The 20317-nt window shown below is 34.5% G+C and overlaps 1 protein-coding gene across 2 annotated transcripts in view; it reads left to right on the top strand.

Annotated features, from left to right (window-relative positions):
* COG6 (component of oligomeric golgi complex 6) overlaps positions 1 to 20317 on the top strand; it is a 61911-nt gene that overhangs the window by 25193 nt on the left and 16401 nt on the right. For both annotated transcript variants that reach the window (XM_061170616.1, XM_061170617.1), the window contains exons 12-16: positions 990 to 1081; positions 2520 to 2637; positions 16375 to 16506; positions 16845 to 17012; positions 19752 to 19859. In XM_061170616.1, coding sequence (XP_061026599.1) covers positions 990 to 1081; positions 2520 to 2637; positions 16375 to 16506; positions 16845 to 17012; positions 19752 to 19859 — 618 coding nt within the window. The remainder of the gene's footprint in view (positions 1 to 989; positions 1082 to 2519; positions 2638 to 16374; positions 16507 to 16844; positions 17013 to 19751; positions 19860 to 20317) is intronic.

Raw genomic sequence — 20317 nt, 5'->3', positions numbered from 1 at the left:
AAACACATTTTAAAATAATCATTGCCAATTTTCTATGCAAGGGGTTTTTGTATACTCATATACATGTATTTATAAAATATCATTTTAGCAGATCACATTCGTTAGTATTATGACATACTCCAAAATCTAAATGTTTTCAAAAGCATTTGTTTATTGAACATCTCATGTGTATGTCCTGTTCTACCAAATGCTGCAGAGATGTAAGAGAACCAGAAAACACAATGTCTGTGTTTAGAATCCAGTTAGGAAACAAGAAGACACATATGTTATCAGCAGCTTAATAAGCATAGATGTAATATAATATGTAAGTAAGCACATTCAGTGTGGTTTAGATTGTATTTGTTAATTAGGGAATATAAAGTAAGGGAAAGATTAGTGAGGGATGGATTTTAATTAGAAAAGATTCCTAGTAGTTAAACTTGAGCATATCAAGTTAATCTTGAACTAGATCTGAGATATTGCCCTGGCAGTATTATAATTGGCCAAATAGATTGGTGCTAATTCAAGATTTATCTGCTTTCCTATTCTCTAATAGAAAGAAACTTGGTATAGTTGTTTAAAGAGAAGATTTTTTTTTTCATTTTTTTCCTTAATATTCATTCATAGAGCAGTACCTTTTCACTGATAATCTGTTTTTAGGAATATAACAGCTGCTTTGCAATTTAGTGCTAAGCTAAATTCCATTATATGCTGGTGAAAAACCTCAAGATGACCTCATTGTATTGATTATTTCTGATAGCAATTGCCTTGAACCAAATTCTGTAGGTAATGGATCATTTTTTTGTAGAGCGTATCTGTGCTAAAGTTTCTGTGTTGTTTTACCATCCTCTATGATTTAATATTCAGAAATTCTTTATTTAGAAGGAATTTTGTGATTTCTGCAATAATAAAATTTAATCTTTTTAATGCTATTCATACCACATGTGATTAATGAAGAAAAGGTACACTTTTAAGAAATGTTTGGTTTTTTCTCACATGTTTTTTAATAGGTTCGAATTGAACAAGTAATAGTTGCTGAACCTGGGGCAGTTTTATTATATAAAATTTCTAACCTCCTCAAATTTTATCACCATACAATCAGGTAAGTGGAAAGGTTAAATGTGCTTGTTAAATCCCATGTGACACCTCTTTCAGTTAGAACACAGTGTAGTATTTTTTGTGTGTGTATTCTATGCATGACTTAAGTGTAAATAGTAGAACCTCCACACCATATGAATCATTATATGCATATTATACATACTGTACTTTTGAGGTCCATCATTTCCTTTTCCCTTTCTTCAAGCGTAAGTACACACACACACACACACACATTTGCACACACAAATGTAGCAGTGTAAGTCTATAATATAAGTATTTTTTGAGTCCTCCTGTATTAGTAAAAGAGATCCATGGCACCTAAAGCAACTATATATTATACTCAGAATAGGGCATAATTAGTGAAATGTCCTATTCTGGATGTTTACATAAATTCTTCTTTAACATTTAGTTTTCCATTAGTGATAAAACAGAACGATAGCTTTATCTCCTCTAAGTAATAGCTGTCTTACCTTCTCTAAATAAAAGTGACTTTATAGATAAGACAGGTGGTTCTTATCAGATAAAATATGATCTTCAACTCCAAAATTTGCATTCATTTTCACCTTGCAAATATCTTTTGGTGGTATACATACACTTGAGCCTTATTGTAGATGTCACTATAAGATCGTTATATGTGTAGTTGTGTTAAAAAAGTGTTCTTCCAAGCTATGTTTTTGATAGTTTTCATATTAGCCTATTAAAAAATGATTTAAAATTACTTTTTATCAAGCATGCCAGTATCAGGAACAGAAGAGTCACTTTCAATACATGAATAGGAGAATATAATAGGGAGTTGTTTTATATACACGCTTGTCTTACATTCTGCCAAAAATGAGAAACCCCATTGGATAAGTCTAAGAAATATCCTTGTAATATAAAATTGAGAATTATGGAATGTAGAATAATTATTTCAAAATGTTATCAGATTTTTCATAATTAGTCTAAATATATTGCTATTTAGATAGCTGTATAAAAATTGAGAAGCTTTATAATTTACAGGTGTGTTATTGATATGGTATAACAGTTTTAATTTAAAAAACTCAGTATTTAAAAATTATTTTCTCAATAGAGCTATTGATGGAATGGCTTCCTTAAAATTAAAATCAGATCTTCTTGGAAAATCAAGACATGCATTTACTATAATAGAGGAAAAATAGAGACATGGGTTTGCATATTGTAAGTGTTTGTTCTAACCCACTGCTTTTCTAAGAGATTGTGAAATATTTAAAACACTGTAGTTTGTTTTCATTTGTTCATCACCTAACTTAAAAGGAAAAAACACCTCATTTTTATATGAAACTAGAGTAATTGTTTTTAATTCACAGGTTATATTCTATATAAAAACTTTTATTTAAATCTAGATCTTCTTAAAGAATTCTACTCAGTTAAAGAGCTGGGTTGTTTTGGCCTGTTTTGCAACCTGAAATATTCTTTGCTTTTAGTGGCATTGTTGGAAATAGTGCAACTACATTGTTGACTACCATTGAAGAAATGCATTTGCTGAGCAAAAAAATATTCTTCAGTAGCTTGAGTCTTCATGCCAGCAAATTAATGGACAAGGTATGTTTGAAAAATGCAATTCTTAAACTATGTGAATGTGAGTTTTTCACATTTAAAAATGTTGTTTTACTGTTTTCATATTGGTGACAATTTTTTCCCATTCCATTCAGCGTTCTTTTGAGTTCTTCCTGTGAACAACAAAATTCATTTTGAGGCGGCTTACAGGATGTAGGCTTATAATCTGTTCCTGGAAGAGTGTAATTTTGAGTCATAATTGGTGGTAGAATCTCAAGCCCTAGTTTCACTACCATTTTTCAATAACCAAAAATTTGTAATTAAAGCAGACTTGCTATATTTGATAGGTCAGGGCTAAAATGACATACAGATTGGAAAGCTTGAACTTTTACTAAATGTTTTTTCTAAACAGCTTACTTAAGTTTTACACTCATGGTCCAGCTTTGTCCTTATGAAATTTATGTTCCTTTGAGTTATGTACTGTAATTAATTATGGAAACAAACAAGATAACAAAAAACTCCCACAAAAACAAACAAGGGAACAAAAAACTCCCATAAAAACAAACAACAAAAACCTGAAAGAGTTCTGTGAGAGCTAATATTTTAAATTGAGCATTGTGTTGTGCAGCAGTAAATTGGAAAGACCTTAAGGAATGGGTTTATAATGATCAAATCCTTCTTTGTTTTTATTTCATTATTAAAGACTTAAGGTTTTCAAGGATGCATCACAGTCACCATTCTGGCTTTTTTTTTTTTTTTTTTTTTTAATTGTACTGGTCTATCTAACAGCCTGGTTATATTAGACACAGGTTTGTAGAATAGTGTGGAACAGTCAGTAGCAATCCAATCCAAAGTACCTGGTCTATTTTTACATTCCTAAGCTCAGAGAAGCCTAATAAGAGTCTGCTTTCTGACCCCCGTGCAAGACTCATATTTTTTTGGAAAAGCAGCATGAATTTGTGGAGCTGGAGTATTTTCCTTATATGTTTTCTTGTATCACAGGAAGTTTACTAACAGTCAATCAGTTCTCATTATAGATATGTTTACATGAGTTCTTATTTAGACAAAATTTTTCTAAAATCATTCATACATGATATAGGCTTTGAATGTGAACAAACATGTGCTTGCTAATGAGTACAAAGCAAACAATCAAGGTCTGTTGGTCTCAGGTTACTTTTCCTTTCATGGAAAATAGTCTAATAAATCGGCGATTACTATAGAATACATGCTTTATGAAAGACGTGCCCAAGGTGCTATGCTAGCACAATAAGAAGAGTATGTATAATAATATACGTATACAGAGAGGGAGCTTTCCAGAGAGGGAGTTAACAAGAATTGAACTTGAAGGACATGGGGGATTAGATAGGTAAAAAAGGAGTGGGTAGAGGTCATCCTAAGTAGAGGAAACAAATAGAATATGCAAGCTAAGAGTCATCAGTACACAAATTTTCATTTATTAAAAATCAGTTGGAAACTGGTGTGGCATGTAGATAGGAGAGAGCCAGGTTGCCGACAGGATAGTTAAGGGATTGTCGAAGTAGTTTTTATGAAAATACATACTCTAAGGAAGAGCCATAAGGGGACAGATTCTTGAGGGCTAAAGATAAACCTTCAAAAGTTGGTGACTGCTTGAATGTGGTTAAATGAGAGGGAAGAGTTCTAAAATAATTCCTAAGTTACCAATCTGGGAACATTGATACTAATCACAAGTATCTGGAATAGAGAGAAAGTGTAAAACTGGGGGGATAAAGATGATGATATTGTCTAAGTTAGACAAGATACATGTAGGATATCCTTCTGCAATCAGTCTGATCTAATAGGGAGCTGTACATTTGGATTTATGGAGTTTTGCATGTAAAAGATAGTTGAATCCATGTGTTTGTCTGAGGTCACTAGGAATCATGTTTAATAAGAGTAGAGCTTCCAGGACACACAGTCTTGAGAAACAGTGACATTTAAGAGAAGAAAATAAGCCCTACCATGGTAGAATGCTGAGGAAGGATGATTGGAGAGGCAGGAGAGAAATGAGAAGAGGGTTTTATCAGTAAAGCCAAGAGAATAGAGTTTCAAGAAGGAGGGCATAGTTGATGACAGATACTGTATGAAGAGTTCTAGTAAAACAAGGGTGGCAGGTTTGTTATCTTTGTCAGTGTATGGATGATCCATGACTTACTGAGGACAGTTCTCAGTAAGAGACGAGAGCCAAATTGCAGTATGGGAAACACACATGAGCACGTTACCCAAAGCTTTACCAATTGGAAAACATCTGGGCTAAAAACTGGAAGTAAAATGTATTAGGCATTCTTATTATGAAATTTGAAAGAGAATAATAAAGCAAAATGGTAAAAGGAAAGATGGAAGTACATTTCTATGATAAATTAGGAAACAGGAAAACAAAATTGATTATTTGTTGAAAAGGTCAACAAAATTGACAACCTTCTAGCAATTCTTTAACCAAGGAAAAAATAAAATTTAAAATTATAATATCAGAATTAGAGGTAATAACCAGAGATGAGGATTAAACTTACTAGAGAATACCATATTAAAATATATAAATTTTATTCTAAAATATATAAAAAGGATGATTTTAAGAAAATAAAATTGACAAAAAATGATTCAAAATGAGGTAGGAAACTTGAACACACCTAGGGAGGAAAGAAAAATTATTAATGAACATGCTGCAAGACTTAATTCAGGTTATATAGATAGCTTTATTTACACCTACAAAGAACAGAATTCTCCAGAACACAGAAAAATATGGAAAGCTTCCCAGTTCCTTTTAGGTGGTGTAACACTGACATAAAAACCCTTTAAAGACAGTACAAAAGTGAAAACCTCAAATCAGTCACCTTTTAAGTTTTTAAAAAGGTAAATAATTGTAAAAATAAATCCAGCATTATATTAAAACCAAGTATTGGTTATTCCCAGGAATATAAGAATACTTCAGTGTTAGGAAATATATTAAATGTTTCAGTGTTAAATTATATTCTCATGATATTTAATTAAATTGTTGAGGGGAAAATATTAGTAAATAAAAAAGTAAAAATACTTCCTTAACCATATAAAGATTAATAAAACTAACAGCCAACCTCATGATTAACGTAGAAGCACTAGTAGTGTATTCTATTTAAGTCAAGAAAGAACAAGGAAAGAATATTTGCCAATAACACGTTTAAATAATAGAAAGTCCAGATAAAGAAATGACAGATATAAATATTTTAAAGGAGGAAATATTAGATTATTTGTGGATGCTCTGACTGTACTTCAAAAACCAAGAGAATTAATTGAAAAGTTGTAGAACTATTAAATGGATTTAGAAAGGTAATTGGTGACAAGATCAGTATACAAAGATCAGTAATTTTCAGGGAAGATGGCAAAGTAGGAAGCACCAGGAATCTGTCACCCCACCTAGATGACAGTTGCACTAGCAGTATTTGTCTAATGTAACTATTTTGGAACTCTGGAGTCTATTGAAGAATTGCAATTTCTAGGGGAAGGCTTAATAGTAATAAATTGCAGTCAATTTTGGTCAACTTCAACTCTTAGCATAGTTGCAGCTACCCATCTTCCACCCCCAGTGCTGTGGCAGGCAGCTGTACACTTGTTCCTTGAGCACCTTGCACACAGCTTGTAGAGCCAAGGTGAACCAAAAGGAGGACACTGTCCTCTACACTTCTGGGATCTGTGCTCTCATCCCAGAGTTGTGAAGAGGAAGGTGGCCATTGGTTTTGCACCTCCCCGTTGTGTCAGACACCTCCTCCTCTGGCTAAAGTGACTTCCTGGGGATTTCAAAGAATAGTGCATTTTTCCACCCCCTTAATTTTTTTCTTTTTCCCATTTTGGGAGTCAGACATTAAAGTCTAGGACATTCAAAAGCAACTGTATATATGAGGAAAATTAGAAAGTGACCAAATGTTCAGGGAAAGGAGCAGGCTCAGAAAGACCTGAGAAGAACTTCAGTTTATACCTCAACCTGATCCTTGGCTCAGAGAGAGCCTACAACAATTTTTTTTAAAAAACCCCAAAGTAGTAACAGAAAATGGCATCCCTGGAGGAGGGGGAGAATCTGATTTCCAGGGTTAAATTATTACATTCAAATGTTGTTTTCAACAAAAAAAACATCACAAGGCACACAAAGGAACAGGAAAATATGGCCCATTCAAAGGAAAAAAAAATCAACAGGAACCATTCCTGAAAAAGACCTGATGGCATATCTACTAGATAGAGACTTTAAAACAGTCATGTTAAAGATGAGTCAAGAGAACAGCGTATGAACAAAATGGAAATATCTGTTAGAGTTAGAAAAATCTCAAGGGAAACCAAAAAGAAATTCTGGAGTTGAAAAGTATAGTAACTAGCAAACCAAATGAGGAAGACTTTAAAAAAGACTCTACAGCATGATCAACTGGGATTTATCCCTGGAATGCAAGGATAGTTCAGCCTATGAAAGTCAGTCAGTATAATTACCACAGTAACAGAACAAAGGGGGGGAAAAAATCACATGATCATCTCAATTGATGCAGAAAAAGCATTTGACAAAATTCAACACTGTTTTATCATAAAAATACTCAACAAACTAGGAATAGAGGGAAACTACTGCAACATAATAAATGCCATACATGAAAAACCCACAGCTAACATTATACTCAATAGTGTAAGACTTAAAGCTTTTCGTTTAAGATCAGGAACAAGTGAAGGATGCCCACTTTTGCCACTTCTGTTCAACATAGTGCAGGCATTACCTCATTTTATTGTGCTTCTCTTTATTGCACTTTGCAGATAATTGCATTTTTTTTTAACAAAGTGAAGTTTTGTGGCAACTCTGTTTAACAAGTCTGTTGGTGCCATTTTCCAACAGCGTTTGCTCATTTCATGTCTTTGTGTCACATTTTGGTTAATTCTCACAGTATTTCCAACTTTTCATCATTATTTGTTATGGTGTTCTGTGTGATCAGTGATCTTTAACGTTATTATTGTAATTGTTTTTTGCTTTGTAGTTTTAAATTCAGTTATATACATTGTTTTTTAGACATAATGCCATTGCACTCTTAAAAGACTAAAGTATAGTTTAAACATTTTATGTGCACTGGGAAACCAAAAAATTTGGTCTCCAACATCAGCAAAGCCCTCCATGATGTCCAGCAATCCTGCATGTCCTCAGGCAGCCCCACATATTTAACTTCCTTTCACTTATTTTCTCAAATCTACCATACTGTCTCCTACCAGAAGTGCCAAATTTTGCACAGTTGGATAATAGCCATTTTAAAATATCTTTGCCAATATGAGCAAAAAGTACTATCTTTTTTTTTTTTAATTTAGATTTCAGTTTTTCTAGTGAGAATGAACATTTTAAAACATGTTTATTGGCTGTTTGTGAATTGTTTTCTCATGTCCTTTGCCATTTTCCTACTAGGCTGTATCTTGTTATTTTCTGATATTTTTTATACATTAAGAGTATTATCTGTCATATGTATTATAAATCTTTTCTCCATGTCATCTTGTACCATTTAATTTTGCTTGTAGTAGTTTCTGATGCGTCACTTTTAATGTTTACATAGTAAAATCTAACATTTTTTTTTTCCTTATTGTTTCTTCTTTGGGAACATGCCATACAACATACTTCAAAAACTTTCCCACAACAAGAAAATACATGTAGAATTTATTATATGCTAAAGTTAACATCTATCAGTAGGAAAGTGTTCGATTATTTAATAAATTCATTTAAATGTATGTTCTTAGGTCTTCCTGTAGTTCCGCTTTTATATCAAATTTTTAATCTACCTGAAGTTTATTTTTGTCCATGCTGGGAAGGAAGGATCATATTAATTTTTCCCAAATGGTTATCCATTTATTTTATTTTATTTTCACTCAGAAAACCCCACTAAGTTCTTAAATACTTCATTTCTCATATAAAGTTAAAATGAAAGTTTCAGGAAAATAAAATGGCTAATAAAAGGCAAGTTTTAAGCATGGTATCTTCCAGTTAAAACCCAGAATAGGATAGGATAAAAACAGGGAAAGAAAGAATTGTAATTTGAATATATTAAGTACCAATTAATACTGCAGCCTATGTGAGTTTATAACAGTGACGGGTTTTCGCTATTATTGTTATTTATTGTTGTCATTATCATCAATAATTGTGCCCTGAAATGTTTTTCTTAGATATGAATTGGGTCATATTTAGGTATATTTTAACATTAAATTGTGATTGGAATATGATACTGTTTACAGCTTATGTGTTGCTTATGTATACAACCATTTCAGGTTTCTTTCAGGAATTATCTTTCCTTCACCAAATTTTACAGTCTTCCATATTTTATGTTAATTAATCTTCATCTTATTCTGCCTCTTGTAAACCATCTCTTCTAAGAAGATTCTAGGCTTATGAGGAAAACAACATTTACTGCAGAATGGTCTTCATTAGCAAAGCACCCAAGTGGAAATTTTTGCTAATAGAATTTTAAGTAGATAGTAAAATTGTTAAGAACAGCTTTTAAAATAAATATAGCCAGAGATGAACTCTTTTCATGATTCCTTCTCTGCTTTTAAAAAGACATATTTGGGAACTAATTCTTTAGTATGAAAAAAGAAAATGCAAGGACATTATTTTATTGAAAGATGTACCTTTTCCCTAACAAAGCATTTGAAGCACTTGAGTATTCAAGTATGTGTACTCCCTTCCTTATCAGGCTCTCCTGAAACATTCATAACTCTGAATCTAGCAAAATCTAAAGGGAATCTGTCTCTGTACTACAAAAGATACAGTGTCATATCCATTTTAGCTAGAGAGACATTTTCTAAAATTGTTTTCACTATAGTAATAGTACAATTCTAATTTAAAAGGTATGGTATGTCATAAATGAAACCCGTATCAAATTAATAGTAGGCAGGATTGATTTGACCAGCTCTGTGAAAAAAAACCCTAAGTGGTCCTTTAAATTTTGATTTAAATTCTAGGATATCATTACTGTTTAGAATCTCTTTTTACTGTTCAAATTGTAGTACTTGGACCAGCAACTTGGATATCACCTAGGAGTTTATTAGTTTATCGGAGATTAAAAATCTCAGGCCCCACCCCAGACCTACTGAGTCAGAATGTGCATTTTAACCAGATTCCCTGGTCATTCATATGCATGTTAAAGTTTGAAAAGTGCTTTTTTTAGACGAGTATTTTGAGTTTTACATTATTCCTTGCAGATTATTCTGCTAGGAAAAACAAACAAGAACAGTGTTTTCAGCTAAAATGCTTTTTAAATTTTAAATTATGTGAAATAAAAAGTTGTAGTTATTTGAAGTTATATCAAACAAATGTTAGTTTGCACTGTTAAATTTATCTTGAATAATATTATTGACTTAAAAAATTTAATTCCATAAGTAAGGTAAGGGGAAACTTTTGGAAGTAATGGATATGGTTTATGGAATGTGGTGATGGTTTCATGGTTATGTTACCAAGTAGGGGCTCATGTGCCTGCAGTTCCAGAAAGCCAAACTCTGACAGTGGGTGTTTGCAGCAAAGTAAGGGTTTATTTGCAGGGTACCAAGCAAGGAGAATGGGCAGCTCATGCTCAAAAGATTGGAATTCCTTGATGGCTTTCAGGCAAGGGTTTTTAAAGACAGTGTTAGGGGAGAGGGTCCTAGGATGCGTGATCAGTTTGTAGACCTTCTGGTTGGTTGGTGGTAAGGTAACAGGGTGATGTTTTGGGAATCTTAACCTTCTGGTTTCAACCAGTCTGGGGTCTAGTGCTTGTGGTCAGCAGGTAGTCACCATCCTCCACCTGGATGGGGGTCTTAGTTTCTCTAGGACAACTCAAGGTATGCATCAGATTGTTATTTATATCCCTTCAGGAGGAACTAGAAGTCTTGTGACTCTGTTGTCCTGATCATTAACTGCTTGGGTCGGCTCTTTGGAACTCACAGAAGGCCTAGGAGGCTAAAGCCTTTTGTTCTACAAACAAGAAATGGGGGACACAGAAGGGCTTTTGTACCTGGGAAGGCCTCACAGGGTCCTGCTTGGTTTCAGTCTCCCCTTTTCTTTGATACTTCTCAATCCTGAGGGGAACAGGGGTGGGACAAGAAAGAGAGTAAAACTTTGGATAAAGAGGTTGTTTATAAACTCTGTAAGGGAACTTGGTTTTAGGGGGACTTGGTTTCAGGTATATACTTATCTCTAAATTCATCAAGTTGTATACATTAAATATTTACAGCTTTTTGTATGTCAATCATACCTCAATAAAGTGGTTTTAAAAAAAACACTTTAGTTCCATTTACTGTTAATTACTGGAACATATATGTATTTAGAGTGAAAGGAGTCTATATATAAAATGAAGCAGTTAATTTAAAAAGATGAGGGTTTTTGGGCTTCCCTGGTGGCGCGGTGGTTGGGAATCCACCTGCCAGTGCAGGGGACATGGGTTCGAGCCCTGGTCTGGGAAGATCCCACGTGCCGCGGAGCAACTAAGCCCGTGTGCCACAACTACTGAAGCCCGCATGCCTAGAGCCCATGCTCTGCAACAAGAGAAGCCACTACAATGAGAAGCCTGCGTACCGCAACGAAGAGTAGCCCCCGCTCGCCGCAACTAGAGAAAGCCAGGGTGCAGCAGCGAAGACCCAGCGCAGCCAAAAATAAAAAATAAATTAATTAATTAATTAAAAAATTAAAGTATGTATTAAAAATATATGAGGGTGTTTGTTTGGTGTTTATTTTATTTTTTGAAAGCACATGGGCAAGTGGTCTTCTAAGAAGCTACAGTACAGAAAATTGGAGGACCTTAAATGGAAGATATTTCAAAGAATAAAACTAAAGTTGGCAGTGGAATGAGGTTGTAAAAACAGCTTTTGGAACTTTTATGGTGCAACCTTTTCATTTTCCTCTAATAGAGCACGTACCCACAAAGGGATGAAAAACGTCATAGTAAACAGTCACAAGAAGAATGAGAACTTTGTTCAGTGTTATAGCTCTATGCGTTTAAAAAAAAAAGAGGTTCTAATATATAGAATGTGAAGTTTTCAGTAGACCAAATGCTTTTAAATGTGAAATTTTTCTTTATACTTCAACATTAATAGTTGGGAAATGTACATAAAAGTTATGAATATATCTTTCATAAAGTTATTTTGTGCCTTATAATTATTAATATTAATCACTTGATTTTTGGATATTTTTATAAAACCTTGTTGATTATCAATATTTACATAATATAAACAAAAAGATTAAATGAACTTTCAGGGTAAATGGAGATAAAACTTACAGTATACAATCTTAAACTTACAGTATAATATCTTAAGTTCATTGAATTTTTGTATTTGTATATATGTTCATTAATCATCACCCAGATTGACATATAAAACATTTCCAGCACCTCAGAAAGCTTCTTCATGCTCCTTCCCAGTCAAAACCCCCCAAAGTCAATCACCATCTGACTTCTGTTTCCTGTTTTTGTGTGCTATTGAAATTCACATAAGTAAATTCATAACAGGTGAACTCTTTTGGGTCTGACTTTTTGCATTTAGTATTATATCTGTAAGATTCATCCATGTTGTGTTTAGCAGTAGTTCATTTTTTTTAACCATGGTGTAATAATTCTAGTATATAAATTTACTACAGTTTATTGATAGATGTTTGTATTGTTTCTATTTCTTAGATATTGTAAATAAAGCGCCTATGAATATTCTTTTACATGTCTTTTGGTGGACATAAGTTTTCATTTCTCTTGTGTGTATACACAGTAATGGAACATCTGGGTTGATAGCTTTCATAGCTTCTGCCAAGCATTTTTGCAAAGTGGTTGTACCAGTTTACTCCACCAGAAATGTGTGGGAATTTGAGTTGCTCCACATCCTCTCTAGTACTTGATATTGTTGGTCTTTAATTTTAGCCATTGTGGAAGTTGTGTGGTGGTATTTCATTTGTGATTTGTACTTTTCTGAAGGCTAATGATGTTGAACAGTTTTTGTGTGTTTATTGACTTTGGAATACATTCTTGTGTTAATCATCATCCATCAGTTTAACAATGTTCTAGAATCTTTTTTAAATTGGATGAATGGGTAGAAAATACTTTTATAAAGATGACTTCATATTTTGGAGTTTTTCTGAGTTCAGATTTATTTGAATGTAATAGAAAAAAGGAACCAAAACTGAAGGAGGTATCAAACTCGACCTAACTATTTCTTCACCACAAGAGGTACTTTTCCCTTCTGTTTTGTCAGTTTTGGCTTCATGTATTTTTTGGCTCTGTTGTTAGATGCATGTATGTTTATAGTTGTTATATTTTCTTTATAGTAAACATTATAAAATGCCCTCCTTTCTAGCAGCAGTGTTTGTCTTAAAGTCTTTTTTGTCTGAAATTAGTATAGCTACTCTAGCACTCTTTTGGTTATTGTTTGCAAGATACATCTTTTTCTGTCCTTTTACTTTGAGTGTGTTTTTGTCTTTAAAGTGTGTTTCTTGAATACGGCATATAGTTGGGTCATGTATTTCTTTTTTCTTTTATCCATCTGCCAGCCTCTGCTTTTTTGGTTAGCATGTTTACATTTAATTTAATTGCTGATAAAGTAGCATTTATGTCTGCCATTTTGCACCATGTTTTTGTATGTTCTAAGTGTTTTTGTTTCTCTGTCCCTCCATTACTGCCTTCTTTTGTGTTAAGTAAATATTTTCTAGTACACTGCTTTAATTCCCTTATTGTTTATGTAAATATATATGTATGTGTATGTGTGTAGTTATTTTCTTAGTGGTGCCCTGGGAATAATAATTACCATCTTAATTTTTTAATAATCTAGCTGGTTTGGATCAATACCAACTTACTTTCAATAGTGTACTAAAGCTTTTCTCCTGTATAGCCCCATTTTCCCCTTCCTTTATGATACTATTGTTACAAATTACATCTTTCTGCATTGTGTGCTTATCAACATAGATTTAAAATGATTGCTTCATTCAGTTGTCTTTTAAATCCAGGATAAAGGGGTTACTAGCAGAAAGTACATTAAACTGCCTTTTATATTTACTGATGTCAGAAACTTGACTGCTGTTCTTTATTCTTACAAATTTGAGTTACTGTCTAGTGTCCTTTCATTTTAGCCTGAAGGATTCCCTTTAATATTTCTTTTTTTTTTTTTTTATAATTTAATTTTTTTATTTTTGGCTGCGTTGGGTCTTCATTGCTGTGTGCGGGCTTTCTCTAGTTGTGGCGAGCGGGGGCTACTCTTGCGGTGCGCGGGCTTCTCATTGCGGTGGCTTCTCTTGTTGCAGAGCACGGGCTCTAGGCGCGTGGGCTTCAGTAGTTGTGGCACACAGGCTCAGCAGTTGTAGCTCGCGGGCTCTAGAGTGCAGGCTCAGTAGTTGTGGTGCACGGGCTTAGTTGCTCTGCGGCATGTGGGATCTTCCCGGACCAGGGCTCAAACCCTTGTCCCCTGCATTGGCAGGTGGGTTCTTAACCACTGTGCCACCAGGGAAGACCCCTTTTAATATTTCTTGTAGAGCAGGTTTGCCGGTAAAGAATTTTTGGTTTTGTTTATTGGGAATGTCTTAATTTCGTCTTCATTCTTGCAGAGTAGTTTTGGGAATGTCTTAATTTCTTCTTCAGTCTTACAGAGTAGTTTTGTTGAAGAATTCTTGGTTGACAGTATATTTCTTTCAGCCCTTGAATATGTAGTCCAGTGTCTTCTGATCTCCATGTTTTCTGATGAGAAATCAACTGTTACGCTTATTGAGAATCCTTTGTTCAGAATGAGTTACTTCTCTCTTGTTGATTTCAAGATTCTCTCTTTGTCTTTTGACAGTTTGATTATGTGTCCCAGTGTGGATCTATTTAAGTTTATTCTACTTGGAGTTCATGAACTTCTTGGATGTTTAGATTAATTTTTTAAATCAAATTTGCTAAGTCTTCTCCCACTATTTCTTTAAATATTCTTCTTGCATGCCCCCTTTTTTCCTCCCTCTGAGATCCCCATTGTAATGATGATGATGGTGTTGCATAGGTGTCTGAGGCTCTGTTAATTTTCTTTCATTCTTTTTTCCTTCTGTTCCTCACAGCAGTTAATCTTAATTGACCTATCTTCAAGTTCACTGATTATTTATTCTGTCTGTTCAGATCTCCTGTTGATTCCCTGTAGTGAATTTTTCATTTCAGTTATTGTGCTTTTTCAACTCCAACATTTCTATTTGGTTATTTTTTTTAACCGTTTCTCTCTCTCTATTGATATTCTCTATTTTGTAAGATTTTTTCTCATACTTTCCTTTAATTCATTAACAGTTTCCTTTAGTTTGTGAACATATTTAAAAGAGCTGATTTAAAGTCTTTGGCTAGTATTTCCAACATCTGGGCTTCCTCAGGGAGTTGCTATTGATTGTTTTTTCTGTAAATGATCATACTTTTTTGTTTGTTGGCATGTCTCATAATTTTTGTTTTTGTTGCTTTTATGAACGAGGGAGGATTTTCAGAGGTCCATACTTTGCCATTCCTGCTGATGTCACTTATGTATTAACTTTTATACATGAAACATTCTTAATATAAATACTGATATTATAAAATTCTTATGCCTTTCTATCTACCTGACATGAGAGTGTGGTGTTACATGGATTTCTGAGTACCAGATTTTATTTCATTTACAAAATCTGACTATATTAGTATTATAAGTACTTCAAAAAATGTTTTGAAAAAATTCACAGGCACCTCTTCTTGGATATCATGATGGTGTCAAGTAGAGATGATGAACGTAGCCAGTTAATAAGTATGAGAGGGGCTTCCCTGGTGGCACAGTAGTTGAGAGTCTGCCTGCTAATGCAGGGGACACGGGTTCGAGCCCTGGTCTGGGAGGATCCCACATGCCACGGAGCAACTAGGCCCGTGAGCCACAACTACTGAGCCTGTGCGTCTAGAGCCTGTGCTCCACAACAAGAGAGGCCACGATGGTGAGAGACCCGCGCACCGCGATGAAGAGTGGCCCCCGCTTGCCGCAACTAGAGAAAGCCCTAGTACAGAAATGAAGACCCAACATAGCAATCAATCAATCAATCAATAAAAAAAAAAAATCTTAAAAAAAAAAAAATAAGTATGAGATACTCTACTCAGTAGTTGAGATGCAGCAATCCCATTTAATCTTTACAGAATCCCTCTGAGCCTCTGAGAATTTAAATAACTTTTCCAAGGTCACACAACTAGTAAGTGCTAGTTACAAAATGTAAAATTAATCTCTTTAACTCCAGAATTCAAGATTTTAGTGGCAGTGTTGTACTGTTTCTGTGAAGTGTGTGGCTCATGGACCAGGGTCCTGAAAACCACCTGGGGTGCTTGTTGAAAGATAGATTTCTAGACCCTGAACGTATACATATTGAGCCACAGTATCTGAGATTGGGGCATGCAGGTGAGTGATGATTCTCAATAATATTGTAGTAGGTGAAGTGCTGGTCTCTGGATTACTTCTTTCTTAAGACTTGGGCTAAAAAACCAAACAGCAGGCCATTTCAAATCCATATGAAAATATAATTCTACAATTCAAAGACTGCTAAGTTTCCTCGTAATTTTTTGAATTAAAGTACAAATTCTGTACTTTTAATTGTGATATATTAAATCTGAGATAATCTAACAAAAAACTTTTGCGTCACTTTCTGTGCTGATTTTGATTAGTATGATAAAAAATAAGCTATTGATAGATTATAGATTTTGTAATGTGTCAGCAAAGCTTTACATCTTTCATATGAATTATTTTACTGTGAACTGGCATTTATTTAGACACTAAAATTTAGTAGAAAAATGTAAGCAGTGGATAAGTCATCCTTCATTTTAGGTTGAACTCCCACCACCTGATCTTGGACCAAGTTCTGCATTAAATCAGACACTCATGTTGTTGCGTGACGTTTTGGCATCTCATGATTCTTCAGTTGTACCGTTAGATGCCCGTCAAGCCGATTTTGTGCAGGTATGTTGTAAATTCACTTTTAATGATTCTTATTGCTCCTCTATTGTACATTCTTTTGAAATTCTGGCACTTTATAACCCATGTATCTTGACAGTCCTTCCCATTGCTTTTTCCTTCAAATATTAAACCAGTTCCCTTTAATTTAAAAAGTAAATATTCAGTGATGCTTGTTTTAAAAACTATTAGAGTTATGGTACCATTTAATCTTTTTCTTATGCGCTTTTGTAAGTTGGCCCGCTCCCCATTAGTTTGACATTCATTCTGAAGCGCCGTTAACACAGACCTGTATCACTGGTTGGGAAATAAAGAATACATTTGATTTTATTTTTCATTTATAGGTTTTATCATGTGTCTTGGATCCTCTCCTCCAGATGTGTACTGTATCAGCCAGCAATTTAGGCACGGCTGACATGGCTACCTTCATGGTCAATTCACTATATATGATGAAGACAACATTAGCTCTGTTTGAATTCACTGACAGACGTCTGGAAATGCTACAGTTCCAGGTTAATTTTGCCATAAAATGACTGCTTACTGTGATGAAATCTTTTTTCTGTACCTGATCTCAGTTACTGGCTTTAAGATAATTTCAGTGACCTGATTTATATGAATCCCTTGTTACAGTCTGATAGAACCCCCCCCCCGCCCCCATGCATATTCAGTATTTTAGTTTCGTTTTGGAGAAGCCAGAATATGTAACAGGTAAGATATTTTATTCAAGCCATAGTATGTGGTGGTAGAATGGAGCTTTTCTGACTAATTTGAACTGTTATTCTGTATGCAGATTTCAGTTTCCATACTGTGAATAACGTGCTATATTTTTCAAGCTGTGTAGCTAGTGCAGAAGGTGTTGCAGAGGACAGATATATTTTTATCTATGTGTAAATCAGTGTTAGGCACAACATTACAGTTTGTTATACCAATCGCTCTGGTCCTATAAGCCAGATGGTATCACTTAAGAGTCACAACAAGGCCATTTATAAAATTTGCCAGATACTTGGCTTTTGATTTTGAAATAGTGATTTTTGGTATATAAAATGTTTAAAAAAACAACAACTCTGAATCTTCTTTGTCATCACAAGTATATAAACAATTTGGCAGTGGCTACAGTAAAAATTTGTCGTTTTGGGTTTTTCTAAGGAATGAGTTTGAGACCTCTAAATTTGTGATATTTTCTACTTTCTAATTCTTTTAAAAGAAATATAATGAAATATGATTAATTTTTCTTTTTTGCATAATTGTTTAAGTATAATTAGTAAAATCTTTTTAAAAAATATTCATTGGTTTTTAATGTATTTATCACTGATTCAACCCGAAACTCTGCCATTTGTCTAAATCTCTTCTCAAGATGTGCACATATATCTGTTGTCCAGCAATCTGTTTTATCACCAATTATCTTTGTTTCTCAAATAATCCAAAATCGTTTTTTGCATTCCAAGAGGACAAGCCCCACCACGTAAGTGCTTACTAAGCCTGCATCATTCTTGCTGATGGGCTGGTGGTCGGCGCTGGTCACGTGGACCAGCCAGAGTCAGTGTGGAGAGGACTGGGCAAGGGTGTGGATGCTGGAGGGCACGGGCCCCACAGTGATAGTTTTCCTTGTCAAGTAAAAGAGTCTTGATTTTCAGATCTTTTCTATCACTAGTCTATTAATTTTCTTCCATTCTTTCTTCTTCCAGTGTTTCAAGTAAGAAATCTAGGCTAGTCTGATTCTCTTTTGTTTGTGATAACCTATTTTATTCATGTGGAAGCTTACAAGGATTTTCCTTTGAGTTCAGATATTTCCTCAGGATATTTTTTGGTATGTCTCTTTTTCTATTATTTCCATCTTGGATTTTGCAAAGGCTTTTCAGTCTGAAGATTCCACCCTTTTTTTTTTTTTTTGCTCAGTAAAGTTTTCTGTTATCTGTAATTAATTATCACTTCTCCATCTGTTACTTTTTATATTCTGAAGCTCCTGTCCTTAGTTGGCTTTATCTCCTAAATTTGTCTTCTAATTTATGTTTAAATCTCTTCACTTTAATATATTTCTTTGATATTTACTCTGTGTTACTATTCTTCCACTTTTCTTTCAGATACTAATTTGGTTCTTAGCAATAACTCTTTCATTAAATATTTACATTTGCAATCTTGTTTTTCTTGGATTTCCAATAAGACTAGTAAGTAAGGGTTCTAAGGTTCTAATTGTACTTTCTTGGGCATTCACTTAAAAAAAAAACTAAGGTACCCTGCGTCTGTCAATAGTGTTGCCTCAGGAAAAGATACTTGTTCTCATTATTCAGGTGGGTTTTCTCATAGAACCTACTCACCTCTTTTAAATCAGTTGTAAGTTTTTTACAGGGAGGGGCTCAGCTGCTGGAGTGACTTTGACAGTGGCAAACATTCAGATGGTAACAGATAGCATCTCTTAATAGCATACTATGCCACTGGTAAACAAGCTGGTAAAACTGAGGGGACTGTCCGGTGAGGGATAACAGGAAGATCTCTAGACTTACAGGCCTGTACTGGTTAAAGGAAGGAGCAGCCAACTTCTTCCCACCTGGGAATACTTCGTCCCATCAGGTAGTCTCCTTCTGTGGCTTCTGCCCCCATTAGCATTAGATCGCTTCCCCAAGAATAGCACAAAGCAGGTGACCACGTACAACTCACACCTGCTAGCTGGGTCTTTTTAGGCAGCTCCTGTACTTGACATCTTTGACCAGCCTTCTGCTGGTTCCTCAACAATCCCCTAGTTGTCGCAAATCTGCTTTCCTCTGGAGAACTTACTGCCTCAGCCCCCATGGGATTTCCTTCAGACTTCTCCAGATGGTGTATTTGATTGGTTGAGTTAGTCCAGCAAGTTGGGAGCATGAGGCAGTGTGGATGTGAGGGACATCAGGTCCTCATCTTCCCAGAACTCTTTCTAAGTATTTTATTTTACACTGTTGTTTATGAGTAGTTTTTGTTTGTGTTTTGCTTAATACCAGCTTTTAAAAGAGCTAAGAAGCAACCCAAATTTTTCGACTAGTGGCTAGTCCTGGAATCCTCAGGTAAGACTTTCCCTCCCTTTTGTAAGAGGACTTCCTCTTTGGGGAAGGAAAAGTCTTTGTATAGGAGCAGTCCCTATCCCTCATATTCTGGCCTCATAGCCGCTGCAAGGAACACGTCCATGATGAAGAGCTAAGACTCCAGGCTAGTCTACTTGTACTCTCAGTCAGTCTTATTCTTCTTTTAAAATATTTCCTTTTAATTGTGTTTTATTTTAGATTGAAGCACATTTGGACACACTTATAAATGAGCAAGCTTCTTATGTTTTAACTAGAGCAGGCGTGAGTTATATCTATAACACCATACAGCAACATAAACCTGAACAGGTAAGCACATGGATCTTCCTAACTAGAGAGATACACCAATTTAGAGTACGGCTTCTAGAGCTAGACACTTAGTAGCAATTTTTCACTGGGAAAGTGACTTCTCTCTCTGGTTCCTCATCTGTAGATTGAGGGTAATAATATCTGTAACATAGGATTGTTCTGAGATTGAGATAATACCTGTGTAGTTCTTGGTGGACTGTCTGAGATATAGTAGAGTGTCCCAAAATACTAACTATCTTTTTTACTATAGATAGTTTGGGTTACAAGTAATGAAAATATACAAAAATTAGTATTGAAAAATATATAAAGAATATTCATATTGGTAAATTTTTCAGTCCTTTATCACCATTGATTTATTAAATGCATAGATTACTATATAAATAGCAGTCATTCCCCCTTTTAATTTAGCAAATCATGGTCTATTACTTTGGAAAGGTAAATACTTCTGGGGCTAACAT

Source organism: Eubalaena glacialis, chromosome 16 (genome assembly GCF_028564815.1).
Source record: "Eubalaena glacialis isolate mEubGla1 chromosome 16, mEubGla1.1.hap2.+ XY, whole genome shotgun sequence".
Taxonomy (NCBI): Eukaryota; Metazoa; Chordata; class Mammalia; order Artiodactyla; family Balaenidae; genus Eubalaena; species Eubalaena glacialis.
The sequence above is the reverse complement of the archived record's forward strand: the minus strand, read 5'-3'. Positions and strand labels throughout refer to the sequence as shown.